The sequence below is a fragment of the Podarcis cretensis genome, assembly GCF_951804945.1.
Source record: "Podarcis cretensis genome assembly, chromosome: 16".
NCBI lineage: Eukaryota > Metazoa > Chordata > Lepidosauria > Squamata > Lacertidae > Podarcis > Podarcis cretensis.
Genome location: NC_137186.1, coordinates 20,181,900 through 20,201,354, shown reverse-complemented (window position 1 = coordinate 20,201,354; position 19,455 = coordinate 20,181,900). Strand labels below are relative to the sequence as shown.

General features: G+C 48.3%; 1 protein-coding gene across 4 annotated transcripts in view; it reads left to right on the top strand.

The window, feature by feature from the left end:
* Positions 1-906: 906 nt before the first annotated feature.
* Positions 907-19,455, top strand: part of EHBP1L1 (EH domain binding protein 1 like 1) — a 43,521-nt gene continuing 24,972 nt past the window's right edge. Inside the window, exons 1-7 of one of the 4 annotated variants that reach the window (XM_079956349.1) lie at positions 907-1,393; positions 13,797-13,854; positions 14,084-14,179; positions 14,935-14,988; positions 16,169-16,347; positions 17,489-17,643; positions 19,407-19,442. In XM_079956349.1, the coding sequence (XP_079812475.1) occupies positions 1,290-1,393; positions 13,797-13,854; positions 14,084-14,179; positions 14,935-14,988; positions 16,169-16,347; positions 17,489-17,643; positions 19,407-19,442 (682 nt within the window). In that variant the 5' untranslated portion in view covers positions 907-1,289. Of the gene's footprint in view, positions 1,394-10,588; positions 10,695-13,796; positions 13,855-14,083; positions 14,180-14,934; positions 14,989-16,168; positions 16,348-17,488; positions 17,644-19,406; positions 19,443-19,455 lie in introns of those variants that run through there. The other 3 variants (XM_079956352.1, XM_079956351.1, XM_079956350.1) reach the window with 3 other exon arrangements.

Here is a 19,455-nt window from a genome sequence, read left to right as displayed (position 1 = left end):
CTCTCAGCCTAATCTACCTCACAGGGGTTATGGGACCATACCCAGGGAGAACCGGGTAGGTCCCCCCAAGTTGCTTGAAAGAAAAGTTGGACGTAAATGTAAAAAGGTTCAAAAGCGGCCGGTGGCTGCCTGGAGGTCAACCCTTTCAGCATGCAGCCTTCTAACCCTGCTTGAGAAGGATTATTTCAGGGCAAGTGAAATAACACTCTGCACATGCTCAGAAGGCACCTTCTCTCCACTATTTACTTATTCATATGGCCCTCGACTGTCTTTCTGTCCTTGCCAAACAGCATTGCCGGTTTTGCTGTTGACAAAGCGGGGTTGCCAGCTGGCCAGAATTTCCTCCTCCTCCTCCTCCTGGTTAATGGCCAACGCAGGAGAATGTAGGGCCAGGAGGAGAGGGAGAGGAATTGCTCAGTGTGGCGTCTTTTATTTATTTCCCTTTTTTATACACGGCAGTGGCTTGGGGAAGAAAAAAAAACGTGGAACCCATCTGAGCAGCCGCGCGCGGGACGGGCAAACACTCTGCATGTGCCCAGAGGCACTATTTCCTAAGACAGGCTTTCTTCCTTACGCTGCTGCTCGGCCCAGCAGGCAGGCGTCTTGAAGCCATTTACGAACTTTGGCCGGGGTTGAAGAAGGGAGGAGGAGGCCGTCTGTTCATGGGCAGAAACAACTCAGCAGAGGTTGGCCAAAACGACGGAGCGCAAGCCCGAGGCCCAGAGGCAGCCCGTCCGAGGGTCTCTTTGCAGACATGCAGCCCCGATGTCCCGGGGTGGGTGCGGGTGCTGTAGCTGCCGTCAGCTATCGCTCGCTCCCTTCTCTGCCTGGCTGCTGCTGCTGCTGCTGCTGCCGCCTTCTGCCGCTGCTTCTCCCTCCCGCGCTCCGCCCTCTCCGTCTGAAGATCACACCCACAGCCCGTTTGCCAGCGGCGGACGGAGACCGGGCTCCCCCCCCCCCCCGCTCTCTCTTCCTCTCCCCGCTTCGAAGTCTGTAACTTTCTCGCTCTGCACCAACTTCCTCCCGGCCAGGTTTCCGCGGGCTGCGAGCCAGGCGTTCAGACGGCAACGGCAGCAGCAGTAGCAGGAGAAGGAGGCAGGCTCTCTGCAGGCTGCTGTGCTCGCCCCGTCGGGGCTCGGGGTCAGGAGGAGACGCAGCAGCAGCAGCGGGTGATGGGGGCCGAGCGGAGGGGCGCCGGTGGGGTGTGAAGAAGGCGGCGGCGGTGACCCACAGCTCTCCTCCGGGGCCGCAGCAGCGAGGCGACAGCCGCGGAAACCGACGGGGCGGCCATGAGTTCGGTGTGGAAGCGGCTCCAGCGCGTCGGCAAGCGGGCGGCCAAATTCCACTTCGTGGCCTGTTACCAGGAGCTAGTGGTGGAGTGCACCAAGAAATGGTGAGGCTGGGTGGGGCAGCGGGTCCGTGGGGGAGAGGGAGAGACGGTGACTCAGGGTCTTGTGAGTACACGAGGAGGGTTTTTGGCGGGGGGGGGGGGGGTCCTGGACCCAGGAAGTGGAGAAAAGGGCGGGGAATGCACGAGCAATGGTGAAGGGGCGGGGTAGGGTTTCACAACTGCCTTTTAAGGTAGGCCGGTGTTGCTAATAAACCCAAGGGCTATAATATATTATCATCTAGAATCGTAGAGTTGTTAGGGAGCACGAGGGTCATCTAGTCCAACCCGTTGCAATGCAGGAATCTTTTGACCATCGTGGGGCTCGAACCCACAACCCTGAGATTTGAGTCTCATGATCTACCAACTACATTCTATTCTATTCTATTTCATACTTTGTACGCACAAGAATACACTAAAGCCTTCTAATTATATCTTGGTATAATTTTTTACAACGGCCCTGTGTTCATAAACCTGTATTGTAGGTGCAAAAGGTTGCGAGAGGAGGGGCAGTTTGGGGGAAGGGCTCCTCCAGGGGAGGGGCAGTGGCATGCTTTGTGTTTTAAAATGTCCCAAGTTGAAACCTGGACATTGCTAGGCAGGGCTGCAAAAGAGAGTTGTCCGACACCCTGGAGAGCTGCTGCCAGTCAGTGTGGACAATATTGAGCCAAATGCACCAATAGCCTGTCTTGGTACTATAAGGCATTTTCCCAGGTCCCTGTTTAATTCTGCCTTTTCCTCACAACCATGAGGACTAGAAGCTTACTTTTATCTTTTATGGGAAGGACCATAGCTCAGTGGTAGAGCAATGCTTGTGGTCTTTGTCTTGCTTAGTAACCTTGTACTGTAGTTCATTGCTTCTTAATTCATATTGTTTATATTATTGCTTGATAGCACTGTATTTTTACAGTTGTACACTCCTCTGGTTTACAAAAAAATTAAAATAAATAAGATCGTAGGACTGACTGCAATCACTTCCTGGTAGGGCTGGGAACCAAAGGAGAGCCAAAGGCCTTAATGGTATCATTAGACTCATCTAACTCTGCACTGGGATAATGAAAGTTGAAGTCCAATAACATGGCGGGGGGGGGGGGGCAAAGTTTCCCATCTCTGGTGCAGGCCTGACTCTGCATTAAGGCAGTTTCCTGTGTTGCTTTTGCGTGCCTAAGGTTACCTAGACTTTTCATGGCAAAGATGAGATTTGCACCAGGGGCTGCCGGTTCCTGTGCAGGCCTTTTTAACCAGTTTGCATTTCACAAGTTGTGTTCTAGGTTACGGGTAGAAGCTTGTGCACCAGGAAGTGGTACATGGAGGTGAAAGGGAATCATGTTTTTATTGATTTAACCTATTTACGATGTTGCTAGTTTCCAAGTAGTTCAGAGTGGTTTGTGACATAAAAAACAACTCCATGCAATCATGAAAACAACAGGAGAGGCCATTTTCCCCCAAATTGCATTTAAAAGCAATCTATGTACTGAATAAGCCCAGAAAATGACCCAGATTGGACAAATGCCTGTTAGAAGTGAAAGATGATTCTATGATTCTATGTTGAAACCCATCTGGAAAAGGTCTAGCGAATTCTGCTACAATTACAGAGCAGTCAGGGGTGGAAAACCTGCAGGACACAGATGGCCCATGCGGGGGGGGGGGGATATCCTCATTCCCACCCCCCACATAACAATTAGGTTTTCTATGTTTCAATTTTTACTTCATTAGCTGCCTTGATTAAGCACCGTTTAGTGGAACATTGAGATGTGACTTTAACAAAGGAAGCAAATAAATAAGAACATACATGGCATTTAGGCCTCTGTCAATGGGTGGGCTTTGCAAAACTTTCAGCTCTGGCACGTGGAATTGAACTCGGAAGCAAATGGGTAAACAATGCAAATGGTGCTGTGCAGAGCAGACCGAAATCTGTTTTTTGTCACACAGTAGCTGTAACAGGAAGACGGGGAGCTGCGCTCTGCGCCCGTTGATGCTTCTGCGCTGTCTTCAAGGGCAGACCCACGCAGAACATGTACTGAGGCAATCCAGCTTGGAAATTGCAGCGACCATGGTATCTTGGCATGTTGGGGGTAGAATGAGGATGGTTGGGTGGCCACGATGCTAGGAGTAATGGTGAACTGGAAAAACGGGAAAAGAGGGAATTGCAAGGGGCCTCAGGCTCCAGGACCACCTCCTCCTCTCTGGCCACCCACCCCCTGAGTGCTTTTGATTGGCATGAGTAATTACAGTGGTACCTTGGTTCTCAAATGCCTTGGTACTCAACTTGGAACCCAAACACTGTAAACCCGGAAGTAAGTGTTCTGGTTTGCGAACTGTTTTCGGAAGCCGAATGTGCTCCGTTTTGACTGCCACACTTCTGTTTTGAGTGTTACACTGAGGTCTGTCTGTTTTTGCTATTTATTTTGCGTTTTTGTGGCTCTTTTTGTTTTGTTTTCGTGACTGTGTGGAACCCAGTTCAACTACTGATTGATTGATTGATTGAATGATTGTGTTACTGCAGTACGTTATTTATTGCTTTCATTTTATGGACCAATGGTCTTGTTAGATAGTAAAATCCGTGTTGAATTTTAGGGGTTGTTTTTAAAAGTCTGGAATGGATTAATCCGTTTTGCATTACTTTCTGTGTGAAAGCGTGCCTTAGTTTTGGAACGCTTTGGTTTTGGAACAGACTTCCAGAACAGATTAAGTTTGAGAACCAAGGTACCACTGTATATACAGTAACATTTAGGGAACATCTGAAGGCAGCTCTGTATAGGGATGCTTTTTAAGGTTGAATGTTTTATCATGTTTTTATATATTTTGCTAGCTGCACAGAGTCCCTGGGGCAACCCAGTCAGATGGGTGGGGTATAAATAATAAAAATTATTATTATTATTATTATTATTATTATTATTATTATTATTATTGCCAGAATAGGTGTGTGTGGAAACCAGCCTTGTTGCACAAAAGTAAACATTAACATTCATTACTCTGAAGAAGAAGAAGAGTTTGGATTTGATATCCCGCCTTTCACTCCCTTTAAGGAGTCTCAAAGCGGCTAACATTCTCCTTTCCCTTCCTCCCCCACAACAAACACTCTGTGAGGTGAGTGGGGCTGAGAGACTTCAAAGAAGGTCACCCAGCAGTTGCATGTGGAGGAGCGGAGACTCAAACCCGGTTCCCCAGATTAGCAGACTACCGCTCTTAACCACTACACCACACTGGCTCTCTGCCCACTTTTGTTTCCAGTTCCGCCAAGCAATTGCATGCAGCCCCCAGGAAGATGCCCAGAAGGGAAAAGGGACCTCTGCCCCTGTTGTAAACTGTACAAGGGGCTATGTAAAGGGTTACGGGGAGGGGGGGCTTGGTCCAAATGCAAGGGGGCAGGTTAGAGATGGTGTCACTGGAGGAGTTTCTTCCCCTGTCCCCCAAACTCCAAAGTTGGGGAGGGTGGAAGCGCAACTCCCTTGAACTCTAGGAAAATCTGGTGTCAGGGCTGGTTCAGCTGCAGATCAGACTCAGAGACGAGCAGTAAAGTTGATTCACTCTGTTGGGGAGGGCTCCCCCCCCCCACTCTCTGAGCTCTCTGCAAAGCCCTCTGTGCCCATGGAGACAAGGGAGGAATGGAGCTGAATACAAGCTCCTGTAAATCTGTTGCAGCCTCAGCCCCTACCTCCTCCTCAGCTGCCTATCCTGTGTCTGCAGCGCTTTCTGACTCTTCTTCCTCTCTCTCACTCAAGCCGGCTGCTTGTTGAGCATCCAACCATTCTGCCTCCCCTCCGTCCTCTGACCTGTCTTCCGTGTCCCACCACCACTCCCCTGGCTCTGAGCCTTCCTCTTCTGAGGCTTCCCTAGGGGGTTCTCCGGCCGGAGCCTCCCACCACTGTTCCTTGTCCAGTCAGTCCCTGACAGCTGGTGGTATTTCTGGGAGGTCGGTCATCTCATTTGGGTTCCTGCTTTGCTAGTCTAGTAAAGGTGTAAACCTGAATGGATGGGTCATTCCTGCAGTAGGAAAGCAGCCTCTTCTCTTGGACAGCAGGTTACTGTGCCATGCCAGGGACATCAGGGACAGCCATAGACACCAGGGACAGCCATAGACACGAGACACTGACATTGCTAGCCTGAAAGTTTATTTGCAGTGGTCAGGAATGAAAAGCAGAACTGAGCCTGACCTCCTTGCTTAGTTGCCTGAGGCTGATTCTTTCTCTCCACTTCACAAGGTGCTGTCTGTGCCATCCGACTGGCTCGGGCCGTCTGTCTTCTAGGTTAACTGATGTCACTTGCAAAATTCCTGTCTTGAGATTCGTGCCTGTCATTGCAGACATTTCTGGGTTAGACGAATCCCGGGCCTGACTTGGGATAAGGCAGCTTCCTCTGTGCTGAGCCATGAGGAACTAGCGGCTGAGTTTGCATTTTCCCCTCCTCCCTCCCAGTCCCTCTTTCCTTTTGTGTTGCGTCTTTTAGATTATAAGCTTCAGAAAGAGCATACAGTGGTACCTCGGGTTACAAACACCTCGGGTTACAAACACTTCAGGTTACAGACTCCGCTAACCCAGAAGTAGTACCTTAAGTTAAGAACTTTACCTCAGGATGAGAAAATAATTTGTGTGCTGGTGGCGCGGTGGTAGAGTGATGCCCCATTAGCTAAAGTGGTACCTCAGGTTAAGAACTGTTTCAGGTTAAGAACGGACCTCTGGAACGAATTAAGTTCGTAACCAGAGGTACCACTGTATCTTATTACTACTGGTCTTTGTAAACTTCTCTGGAAGCCTTCTTAAATTGAAGAGGAGGGTAAAAATGCTTTAAAGAATAAAGAAACGGTTATTATTTTAAATCAGTGCTTTTTTCAGAACTAGAGAGCTGGAATCTTGCTTTAGGTTCAGGGTGATAAGCAAAAGTCAGCAGCACAGCATCTGCCTATGCTTGCAAAAAGGGCCCAGGTTATAGTTCAGCTGGTAGAGCACAAGACTCTTAATCTCAGGATTCTGGGTTCGAACCCCACATTGGGCAAAAGATTTCTGCATTGGAGGGGGCTGGATTAGATGATCCTTGTGGTTCCTTCCAACTCTACAATTCTGTGATTCTAGCAGATCAGGGTAGTCAGTAGTGGGGAAAACTTCCTTGTCTCTGGACAGCTGTCACCAGTCACAGAAGGATGGACCATTAGATGGACTTGGCAGAAGATAACTTCCTAAGCACTCAACGAGCACAGACAGTGGAGCAGTATGAACACTCAGGGAAGATGCTGTTTCTCACTTGCTGAGCTGTGGGCTTTCGGTCTCCTTGGCTGGCCAGAGAGGCACCAGTTTGGGGTGCAGCTAGCATCTCCCCAAGAAAAGTCATCTGCTGGTGATATCTGTTCAAGCTTCAGGGACTTGAAAGAAACAAGACGGGCCTCTCAAACCTATCTAGCATGCTGATCATAGATGAGAATGTACTCTGCACATGCTCTGAGTCACTTCTTCCTCCTCTTTTGCTTTGCATGTTCCTGGTTTGAGTCCTGACATATATGATGTGTTGGAGGTTTGCATTCAGAATAGTGGAAGAAAGAGGAAGAAGATTAGGGCAGAAGGGGCAAGATCTGGCGTTCTGTGCTGAAATACACTAGTTTGTGCTGGCAGGGGCTGATGGGAGTTGTAGTCCTAAACATCTGGATGGTACCAGGTGGGAGAAGGCTGACTTGATATAGTTACTTTTTCTTTTTTAAAGTGGTGGGGAGATGAGATGCTGGAGGTCAGGCCCACTCCTCATGTCTAGCCCCCTGCCCCCTCCCTGCAACAAACTCCAATGGGAGAAGAGCTGGTTGCCAGACTTTGGGAGTTCTAGACAGACTGATATGGTGGAGGAGCAGGCGAATAAGGACACACACCCCTCCCCTCATTCTGACATGGCAAAGGCCTTATAAGGGACTCGGGAAATGATAAATATTTAGTCATTGCAGGGCTAAAAATGGAAAAGGGAGGGCTGAAACTTCAGGGTGTGTGTGTGTGTGTTAGGATAACAGGAACGCTGCAAAAAATGGAAACAGGAGGGAGGGAATGTGGATTGTCTCAGATGCGAAGAGCAGGGACCCAGCTGAGTGGGAGTGTGGAGTCTGTCCTCCCCTTGGGGGTAATCTGACTTCAGAGCTCTTGGATTCCTCTGAGCTCAAGTTATTTCCACTACTTTTGCTGGTCCTCAGGCACACCCTCATTCCCATGACTTGGCTAGATTTTTTTTTTTTTTTGGGGGGGGGAACATTCAGCCACACAGAACTTGGCTCAAACCCCAGTACTTTTCTTTCTCTTTCTCTTTTTAAAGCCTGACTTAAGAGTGTTTACCTTCAATTTCACTAATGGTGCCGAACTACGCACTCAGCACATGTACAGGAACACATTTTTTTGCTACCGGCCTGAGATGCTGTGTTGATTTTGGGGGCCCATCCCTGGCTCTGAATCATAGAATTTGTAGAGTTGGGAGGGAGCACCAGGGTCATCTAGTCTAACCCCCTGCAATGCAGGGATGTTTTGCCCAACGTGGGGCTCAAACCCATGGACCTGAGATGGAGAGTCTCATGCTCTAGCTATCTCCAGAGCTCACAGGACCAAGCTCCTAGAACAGGGGCAGGAAAACTGCATCCCTTCAGATGTTGGATTCCCATCTCCCCACTTCTGCAGTCGCCTTGACCAAATCAGGGATGATGGGAGTTGTAGTCCAGTGTCTGAAGAACACTAGGATATGGAAGGTCAAGAAGTGTTTATTAGCAGTCTTGGGGTGAGGAAACGAGGCAAAGCATCCACCTGCCACCCTGAAACATTACAGAAACGATTTAAATATAATTGTAATTATCTGATGTTGGCATTACAAAAGGATACAGGTTTACACCCCAGTCAAAGCAGCAGTGCAGGCTGGGGTCAATGGGAATTGTAGCCTGAAGCAGCACCCAATAGGGGAATAGTCTGCTCAAGACCCTGTTTTCCAGCACCAGAGCCAAACACAGCTGCAAAATGGAAAAAGAAATCTTGAAGAACAAGGGTACCTCTGGGCATGTCAAGAGTGTTTCTTTGTTCTGTTGCTTCCTCCTACACGGTGTAGGACGCAGGTGGCGCTGTAGTCTGAACCACTGAGCCTCTTGGGCTTGCCAATCAGAAGGTCGGCAGTTCGAATCCCTGCAATGTGGTGAGCTCCCGTTGCTCTGTCCCAGCTCCTGTCAACCTTGCAGTTCGAAAGCACGCCAGTGCAAGTAGATAAATAGGTACCACTGCTGCGGGAAGGTAAACGGTGTTTCCTTGTGCTCTGGCTTCCATCATGGTGTTTCGTTGCGCCAGAAGTGGTTTAGTCATGCTGGCCACATGACCCGGAAAGCTGTCTGTGGACAAACACCGGCCCCCTCAGCCTGAAGGCAGCGAGATGAGCACTGCAACCCCATAGTCACCTTTGACTGTCCAGGAGTCCTTTACCTTTACCTTACCTTCACAGTGTAGCCTTAGTTGGGTCCTTACACACTGGAGCCTGGGGGTCAACTTGACCTCCAGCCCCTCATTCTGAGATTAGCCTCTGCCTTGAGGCCTCCTCTCATGGGGGTCTTTGCCCCTCTGGCTCTCCATTCTGGGTGAAAGTGGAGAGTCCTACAAGGCTGTTCTGTGATGAAGAGAAGGACGCTTGGTGGGTGTATTGGGTTTCCGCACTGCGCCCAGATTTAACCCAGCACCTGCAGCGGATTTATGACTGCTAGCCCCCAGGGGCTAAAATTAGCCTTTGGACACTAGCCCAGAAGAATTATAGAGGCTATTAAGATGAAGCTGGGCATCACTTTCATCAACAGGTGTGTGTGTGTGTGTGTGTGTGTGTGTGTGTGTGTGTGTGTGTGGTTCACTGTATGTTGTGATTGGGGAGCACAGGAGTCTGTGCTCTAATACAAGGGCAGGGGGATCTGTGGTCCTCCAGATGTTGCTGAGCTTCAGCTGTCATCAGCCCCCCAACCTGCATGGCCCATGGTCAGGGGGTCATAGGAGCTGGGCTCCCGAAACATCTGGAAGGCCACATGTCCCCCACCCCCTGCTATAGTAAAAGGTAAAGGTACCCCTGCCCGTACGGGCCAGTCTTGACAGACTCTGGGGTTGTGCGCCCATCTCACTCAAGAGGCCAGGGGCCAGCGCTGTCCGGAGACACTTCCGGGTCACGTGGCCAGCGTGACATCGCTGCTCTGGCGAGCCAGAGCCGCACACGGAAACGCCGTTTACCTTCCCGCTGGTAAGCGGTCCCTATTTATCTACTTGCACCCGGAGGTGCTTTCGAACTGCTAGGTTGGCAGGCGCTGGGACCGAGCAGCGGGAGCGCACCCCGCCGCAGGGATTCGAACCGCCGACCTTTCGATCGGCAAGCCCTAGGCGCTGAGGCTTTAACCCACAGCGCCACCTGCGTCCTCTGCTATAGTAGGCAGTATTAAAAATTAGCCATGTGCTATGCGCGTTTTCGACTGGCGCGGGTCCAGCTGCGACCATGTGGAAATCTGTGGATGCCATGTTGGCGACTGGGGGAAGCAAAATGTACGGTAACTAAGAGGATCTGAAATATTTTCCTGTTTTAGCGTGTTGTAAACTGTCTTGAGATGTGTTCTTTAAAATATAAAGTGTTACAGAAATGCAATGAAAAATAATGGAAGGAGGCATCCGGGGAACATTTAGGGGACTAGCCTAGTCACCTTAGTCCAATAACTGCATACCACTGCTCAGAACATGCCTCAGGATCATAGCTGTCAACTTTCAGATTTGAAAATAAAGGGATCAGCGGCCTCGAAAATAAGGGACCAGCAGCCTCACCTGTCCCAGGGACAGTCTACAGGATATCTAACAATCCGGGATAGCAGCGGGAAACGGCGCTGGAATAAGGGAATTTCCCGCAAAAAAGGGAAAGTTGACACCTATGCTCAGGATCTTCACATGTTCTTCCTGGCAAAGAGGAAGCCAGGACCCCTGGGTCCTTTTCAGAACCAGGGAACCAGGGAAGGCTGTTGGGTTACATCCCAGTGAGAGCCAGTGTGGTGTAGTGGTTAAGAGCGGTAGTCTTGTAATCTGGGGAACCGGGTTCGAGTCTCCGCTCCTCCACATGCAACTGCTGGGTGACCTTGGGCCAGTCACACTTCTTTGAAGTCTCTCAGCCCCACTCACCTCACAGAGTGTTTGTTGTGGGGGAGGAAGGGAAAGGAGAATGTTAGCCGCTTTGAGACTCCTTAAAGGGAGTGAAAGGCAGGATATCAAATCCAAACTCTTCTTCTTCTTCTTCTTCTTCTTCATCCAGTTTGATCCTAAACTTCAGGTGGGGAGAGGAGCTTTATCTGAGGGTGGGTGTGCTAAAGAGCAAAGTCTGCTGATTTGATTTGAGAAATGAAGGAAAGTGTGATCAGGCCTGAAGGGCAGCAGTGGGGCTGGTCTCTTTTGACACCCATGTTGGCTGGGTGTGACCTGGCCCAGCTCCGAGGAGGATCAGAGCCGCGCCCGGTGAAGTCTGAGAAGGGGAAGATAAAGCTTCCCACCGAAATAACCTCTGTGCTGCTGAGCCAGAGTTCAAGTTACTGCCTGGCCCCAGAGCTTCTTGGTTTCAAAAGCCCACTCCGGAAAGGAAAATGAGGAAGTCTTCCTTTCCGCTGCCCCACAGAAGCCACGGGTTCCCTTCCACATGCCAGCAAAGAAGTCATTTTCTGCCGAGAATCAGCTCAAGAAGCTGGTGTGGTCCTTGAAGCTTGTGCACCTGACATAGTGGGCTTCAGCCCACAAAGCTTATGCCACATTTGGTCAACTCCATCCCAGGTTGGCAAAGGCTGACATATGCCCAACTGAAGGCTTTGTTAGCTTTTATAAGATGCTGTTTTTGCTGCAAGAGACTAACCCTCTGTCGAATTTGAAGGCCTGAGGATGGCTAGAACAGCCCTCCTAAGCCTTCACTGGTGCTCACGGCTCAGGGCATTATAACCTTAAACTCTCTCCTGGTTTTTCGATTATTGTGTTTTCTTCCTGTATATTTTCATGTTTCGATACGCCTTTTAGTATTGTTGCAGGCTGCCTCGAGACTTGGAAGTGGGGAGGCAACATTGAAATGTTTTAAAATAAATAAATGGTGGGATATAAAGTGGCAGTTAAGGCCTCAGTCCGTATGGAGATGTAGGCCGCAATCAAACCATACGTTTAAAGCAGTGTGGAGCCACTTTAAACAGTCATAGCTTCTCCCAAATAATTATTGGAGTTGTGGTTTGTTACAGTGCTGGGATTTGTCAGGAGAGCCCTATTTCCCCTCATAGGGTTATAATTTGTAGTTCCCTGTGAAGAATGATTGTTTGGCGGAAGCTACAACTGTTTAAAGTGGTATCATATTGCTTTAAATGTAAGGTGTGGATGCGGCCTTGCATTGGAACAAGTCCCAGACCCTCCCAAGTGTCCCTATTTTCCAGGGATATTTCTGGATTTATAGAAACCATCCTGGTTTCTGATTTGGTCCTGGAATGTCCCACTTTTCCTTTGGATGTCCCTATTTTCATTAGAGAAATGTTGGCGGGTATGCGACCCGCAAGCCAAGGAGATACACGCTTTAGGAGACATCTGGAGGCAGGCTTGTATAGAGAACTGTTTTAAATGTTTAATGTTTTATTAGATTGTGATATATAGTGGTACCTCGGTTTTCAAACGTAATCTGTTCCAGAAGACTGTTCTTCTTCCGAAATGTTTGAAAACCAAGGCGCAAGGGGAGAATTTCAGTTTCAATGGAGAAAATAGAGAAACATACAGCGGAAGCCGTTCAACTTCCAAGGTGCATTTGAAAACGGAAGCATTACTTCTAGGTTTTCGGCATTCAAAAACTGAAACGCTCCAAAACGCTCAAGAACCGAGGTACCACTGTATGTTGGAAGCCACCCTGAGTGGCTGGGGCAACACAGTCAAATGGGCAGAGTATAAATAATAAAACAACCACCACCACCACAACAAGTTGTTGTTGTTGTTAAATAGGATGTCCCTATTTTTATCAGATAAATGTTGGAGGGTATGAAGTCTCAATGAACTCGGAGGAATTTGCACAGGACTTTGTACTTTGAATGCTAACAAAAAATATTTTAGATTCAGGTAGGTAGCCGTGTTGGTCTGACGCAGTCGAAATAAATAAAAAATTGTCCAGTAGCACCTTAGAGATCAACTACGGTAACAGGTTTTTTTTATTTACTCATTGCATTTATATGCCGCCTTTCTGCCAAGGCACCCATTAAAAAGTACTAACACACACACACACACTTGACCACTTCAGTCAACAGACATGGCACGGCTACAGGCACCACATCATACCCCTTGTGCATTTCTAAGTACTCAGCCTTTTAGTGTGGCAGCACCTAACTTGGGAACTCCCTGCCTGTTGGTATCAGGCAAGTGCCCTCACTGTACTCTTTTCAGCACCTGCTGAAAACATTTTTGTTCAGACAAGCCTACCCGGTTATTTAGAAAGTTTATGCAAGTCTTAATCTGTTTTTCGTTTATTATTATTAGGAGAGAAATAGCGTAGTGGCAAAATCAGAAGCTGGGCATTGCTTGTAATGGAACTGAGGAGTAACACCACTGCCCCACACCCCATACTGGGAATGCAATAGCAGCAGTGGTGGGTTGTTAAGCAGAAGAGATGACAATGTACCAAGTCATCCCCTAATACCACCAGTACATGCCTGGTTGGCCAGGGGGGCGGATCATAGCTTCCCTTTTCTCCTGAAACCAACGTGGGGAAGAGACCAGCCAAAGAGTTTCTTCTTCAGAATGGCATGCAAGAGCAACTTTCCCAGAAGTCAAATTTGAACTGGAATTGGGGGGGTGGCACTTGCCTCCACTGAAACAGAGTCCAAGAGTAGTAGCATCAAAATAATTTAAAAAAAACTATCCTGTAGCATCTTAAAGACCAACTAAGTTTGTTCTGGATATAAGCTTTCATGTGCATGCACACGTATCTGAAGAAGTGTGCATGCACACAGAAGCTTATACCCAGAACAAACTTACCATAATTCAATTTGTTTTAGATGCAGTGCTTTTCCCCCTCAAAAAATGTTTAGGGGTACTTTCATTTTCCTACCCATATTGAAATACTGCCCTTCAATGAGGCCAAACTTAGATTCACAAAATGTTTAGAGGTATGCGTACCCCTAGAAAAAAGCACCGTTTAGATGTGTTTAGCAGTTTTTAGATATTTTAAATAAGTTGTTGTTTTATTTGTAACCCACCTATCTGACTGGGTTGCCGCAGCCAGACAGGGATATATAAAAGTAATCAAGGCGCATCTGTAGAGCCAGAGGTTCCCCATCTCTGCCTTAGGCCTAAGAACAGGTAGAGGTACGTGACCTATACAGTACATCTCTATGGGTTCTAGTACGTTTGCCTCTTTGTTCTTGTTTCTGAATTGTCTTCTCTCCCAATGCTAGGCAGCCCGACAAGCTGGTTGTGGTCTGGACCCGAAGGAACCGGCGGATCTGCTCCAAGGTGTGTTGACTTTCTCAACTACGGCAGGGTTTGGCCTCAGCCTTCCCCAACCTGGGACCCTCCTGCAGCTGACCAGGGTGGATGGAAGCTGTATAGATCAAAACATCTGGCAAGCCCAAGGTTGGGGAAGGCTGCCTTAAGGTGCGGGGTCCAAATCCCAGCAGAAGCTGTACCTCTGGAGGCACCGGTTGATGTTTTAGCTTGTTCTTATCTGCTTTTCCACCTGCAGGCTCATGGCTGGCAGCCAGGGATCAAGAACCCCTATAGGGGTACCGTGGTGTGGATGGTACCTGAAAATGTGGACATCATGGTGACGCTCTATCGGGTATGGCAGCCACAGTGCTGGGAGTCTGTTGTGGGCTCTATGACTGACACAAGGAAGGCCTTAAGAGGAGGAGGATTTCTGCCACATCCATGATATGCTATGATAAAGTGCTATGATAGCATTTTAAACAGTCATGGCTTCCCCCTAAAAAATTATGGAAGCTGTAGTGTGTTAAGGTTGCTGATTATTGTTAGAGGACCCCTTATTGCCCTCACAAAGCTATAATTATCAATCCTTCTTTACAGGGAACTCTGGGTATTGTAACTGGGAAGAGGGTAAGGGTCTTCTAACAACTCCCAAATCGCGTAACAAGCTACCAGAATTCTCTGGGGAAAGCTAATTACTGTTTAAACTGGTGTCAGAGTGCTTTTGTTTTGCGTCAGTGTGGCCTTTGATAATGCATTTTTCAAAAGAAAGAGGGTCGTGCGAGTGTACATAGACTGTAGCTTACTGTACAAAGTTAATATTTACGTTTGTTTTTCTGCCTGTTTTCCCACTGGCCCTGCCCACTGCTGGCATGTTCCCACTCCCCACCTCACAGAAGTTTGCCTAGACAGGAATGTGGCCCTTGGTTCCCCACCTTGGAGAGCCACTGCCAGTCAGAGCAGGCAATATTGTGCTAGATGGATAAACGGTATGATCTCCTAGAAAGAGGCTTGATTATCCTAGACTTGTGCTTGTGATCAGATTGCAGCCCTAGGCATTGTATGTTCAGACCTCCACACCAGGTGACCTTCTTCTCATTGCTTTTCCAGGATCCCCATGTAGAGGAATATGAAGACAAAGACTGGACCTTCGTGATTGAAAACGTATGTGGAAGTGAACCTGTTTCTGGGAGCCTCAAATGTGGGCTTTGGTGGGCCTAGGAATAGGAACTGAGAGGAGGCAGGCCTTTTGTCTAAAGCTGTGGGCATCTTTTCTTGCCAGGAGTGTCCCTTGCTCAGCAATACAGACCTGTATTGATTGAGTTCTAAAAAAGCAAAAGAAGGATGCCCTTACCTCAGGCAGCAATGGCAGGCCTTGTCAGTGTCACTGATTTTTCACTCTGGGGTTGTGGCTGTGATGGTGTGCCAGTCTTAGCCCCTCCAGCAGCTTGCAAGTCCATCAAGGATGTGTGTGCTCCCTCTCTCCCTCCCAGCTCTGTGATCCTGTAGCCATTTTAAGCTATCCAGCGGGCTGCCGTGTCTGAAGTGGAGCTGACTTGCATCCTGCTGCTCCAAAGAGACTAGAACTATAGAACTCTATGATTCTACCCCTGAAGGCCCCACTATATGATCCAAGAAGAGAGTCAAGGCAAGGAAGCAGGGATGGGCAATCTCAGGCCCAAGGGAATGAGATGTGGCCCTCCAGGCCTCTCTGTCTGGCCCTCAGAATTCTCCTCAGGCCACGCCTCTCACACACCCCAAGTGTTCTTGCCTGGCTGGAATGTGGCCTTTAAACTCTGACAAAGCCTCTCTTGCCTGGATGGAGGATAGAATCTGTCAACGTTTCCCTTTTTTTAAGGGAAATTCCCTTATTCCGAATAGGATTCCTCACAAGAAAAGGGAAAAGTTGACAGCTATGCTATGATAGAGAGGTTGGTAGGGATGTGTAGAAACTGGACTACTGCACAAAGATAATATTTACATTCAAGGCTCCTCCCACTTTCACTGAGATGTTCCCTCTGGGAGGTTTCCGAAAAGAGAAAGCGGACCTCAGGCTGGAAAACATTCCCCAGTGTTAAAGGTGGAAAGGAAGTACAGTATTTTGACTTGATCCCAGGCAGATGATGGCAACGAGGGCAATTTTCTGATAGCCGGAGACATGAGATTGTGGCTGAGTATAGGTTCCTCATGGTGGGGAGGACGCATGCATGGAAAAGGGGTTTGAAAGCTGTGCATTGTGGGAGGAATAAGGGGCAAGCGGGAAAGGCGAGTTTGTGAATATGTGTGCAGAGAGAATGTCAGTTGTCCTAAGCAGAAATCATGACTGTTAACACCCTCACGCCAGGAATCAAAGGGGCACCGGAAGGTCCTGGCTTCTGTGGATGTGAACCTCAAGCGCTTTGCCAGCACCACGCCCACCCAAGTGGACCTGAAGCTTAATCTGAAGCCGCGGTCGGTGAAGGTGGTGGCCGCCACACTGCAGCTCACCCTCTCTTGTGTCTTCCTCCGTGAGGGGAAAGCCACGTGAGTGCTGTCTTTCGGGGAGAGGGTCGTGGCGGAAGGACCTCTTCCCTTTTAAAAATGAGGCTATCCTGGAATCCTTTGTTGCCCTCTCTTTGGGGAAAGCACCATAGCACTTCCTTGGCCTCCAGAAGATCCTTGGTTCAGTGCCTGCCATCTCCAGTTGGAAGGATCAGGTGGAAGAAGATGGGAAAAGACTCTTCCCTACTACAGACCCTGGAGAATGGCTGCTAGTCAGAGCAGGCAATATTGGGCTAGATTGTATTGGCCAAAGGTAGCTTTGCATCAGGGCCCATTAACTCAGGAGATGGAGCACCTCCTCTGAATGTTGATAACAATATTTGGGTTGTAGGGGATGAAAAAGGAAGGCACTTTGCGAGACAGGAACTTTGGAGACTCACCACTAGACAGAATAACATTTATTTATTTACTTATTTTGCACTGCCTATACCAGCAGGTCTTGGGCAGTTCACAACATAAAACCATGATATAAAAACACAAAATTGAATAAATTATTATGTACAGTATTAGATTTATATACTGCCCCTCATCACAAGATCTCAGGGTGGTATACAGGATAAAATGCAAGGTAAAAAACACAAGTAAATAGTTAAAACAAAACCAACTAAACAATACCTCCCCCTTCCCACAAACACATTTAAAAGGTTGTAGGATATTAATCAGCCAAGGGCCTGTTTGAAGACGAACACTTTTGCCCGGAGCCTAAAATACATATAATGAGACTCCAGGCGAACCTCCCTGGGGAGGGCATTCCACAAATGCAGAAAAGGCCAGTTCTTGTGTTGCCACCCTCTGAGCCTCACAAGAAGAAGGGTCTCAGATGATGAATGCAGAGTCCAGGGTCGGTTTATATGGGGAGAGGCAGTCCTTGAGGTATTGCAATCCTGAGCCGTTTAAGGCTTTATAGGTCAAAGCCAGCACTTGGAATTGGTTGAAGAAAGTACTTGGCTAGATGAATAAACAACTTCCTATCTTCTTATAGTAAGATCTACAATAACTGGATTGGCATCCATTGTTCAGGGAGCAGGGGAGTCACCTTTGGCCAAAAATGTCCTGGCCAGGGTGGATGATGGAAAAGCACCTGCCTTCTTGTGACATTCCTTTAACCCTTTCACCTTTGCAGGGATGAGGACATGCAAAGTTTGGCAAGCCTGATGAGCGTCAAACCCTCCGATATCGCCAACCTGGAGGACTTCGCTGACAGCGAAGAGGAGTCAGAGGAAGCCCTGAAGAAGAGCCGCCAAGAGGATAGTGCAAGCCAGGGGGCATTGTCTAAAGGTGGGGGGACCCTTCTGTGCCAGAAACCTCACATTTCTTGGGCCCAGCCCTGCAGACCTCTTTCCTCCAGTCTTGGAAGTCGCCCCCTCCGTCTCCACTCCTGGTTCCTGGAACCAGAGCTAATTGTCCCTTGCTAGAGCTTGAATTGGAGCAAACGAGTTGCTTGGGTTCTGTCAAAGGTCACTTTAGTTAACTTGCAGGTGAGCTGAGGTCTTTTGTGGAGCTTTGGCCTGGCCCATCAGCTCTTGGTTTTCCAAGACTCTTTGTAAATAAGTAACTTGCTGAACCATTGAGGTCTTGCCATATGTTTTTACTTGGCTCTTATCAAGCATAGTTTGAATTGCCAGTGCCGTTGCTTAAGAGAAATTAATGAAAATGAACCTAAGCAAAAGGGTGGCCAAACTCTAAACCCAAGGGTGGGGAACCTGCAGCCAGATGTTGCTGGACACCAGCTCGTATCAGCCCCAGCCAGCATGACTGGTGGTCAGGGATGATAAAGAGTTGTCATCCAGCAACCTTGAGGTGGGGGGCTGCTGGTTCCCACTTTCTGGTTTAGGTTTTATTGTTTTCATTATGTTTTTCTCTGTATTAATCTTGCTTACTTACTGTCAGCTGCCGTGGAGACCTGATGTCGGGTAGAAAGGCATATAAACAAATAAATGTGGGAGACTAGCACTAAAACAGTAGCTTATCGCCGATGGCCCTAACCATTGTCCCTGTTGGCTGGGCCTGGTGGGAACTGAAGTCACAAACAACTTCTGGAGGACAGCAAGTTTCCCATGGCTGTTTTAGGGTTACATCTATGAGCCTTGGGCTTATGTACTTCCCCTTCGGGAGATTGGGATATTTTCCTTCTCCTTCAAACTCATCCAAGCCTCTTTACATCTGCACTTGGGGGAACTCTGGTTAGTCTATGGCTAGTTCAAACATCAGGATCAAACTGTGGTTTATGATTCTGGCTTCTTCATTATCTATAGTTTAAACTAACCAGTGTTTCCTTGACTTCATACCTACCGTATGTAACAGGGAACGTTGCCAGAAGAGGAGAGAGGGAAGGTTGCAACCATTGTTCAGTGCAGCCTTGTAAAAAAAGCTCATAAAAGTTACAAGGGTGCCATTTTTTACTAGCCTGCTAAGAAGCTACCTGCTTACATTTCCATGCTCTCTCTGGAGGAGGAGAAACATGTAAATACAGTGAAAACCAAGCTGACTAGCAGAGGATGGATGGAGTGAACTATCCATCTTCTCCTATCCCACTGCGTTTCCATGCTGGTTGTGCTGGGTATACTCTGTACTTCCTCTTCCCTCAGAAGGTCAGGATCCAGAGGATGATGAGAAAGATGCTTCTCTGCCTGAGACCCCAAGAACCGCTGCCAGTCAGAGCAGGTCATACTGGGCTAGATGGAGAGAAAAAATATCACTGGGTATAATGCAGGTTCTGTCCCCACATCCTCCTATTGGACAGCACAATCACAGAATTTCCCACCCCATCAAACATCCATTGGCTTTCTGGACTCTCTTTGCTTTTCCTTCTCAAGAGATACCGTGTCTTTCTTGCCTGGCTGGGAGCATCGTTGTGCTTTTCAAATGTCCCTTTTCCAAATTTAATTATTCATGCATGCCCTGCCCTCTTCCTAGAATCTGCTGTATCATTGCTCACCTTCCCCCACAGTGCTTCTCCACCAGTGATTTCGCATTTGCTTCTGCCTTTAAGTCACTCTCTCTCTTTATTCTCTGTCTGTCTGTCTGTTTCATCCATTCAGGATTTCTCCAAAACGTGTTGACGGACTATTTTGCAGGTAGGCGTAGGCA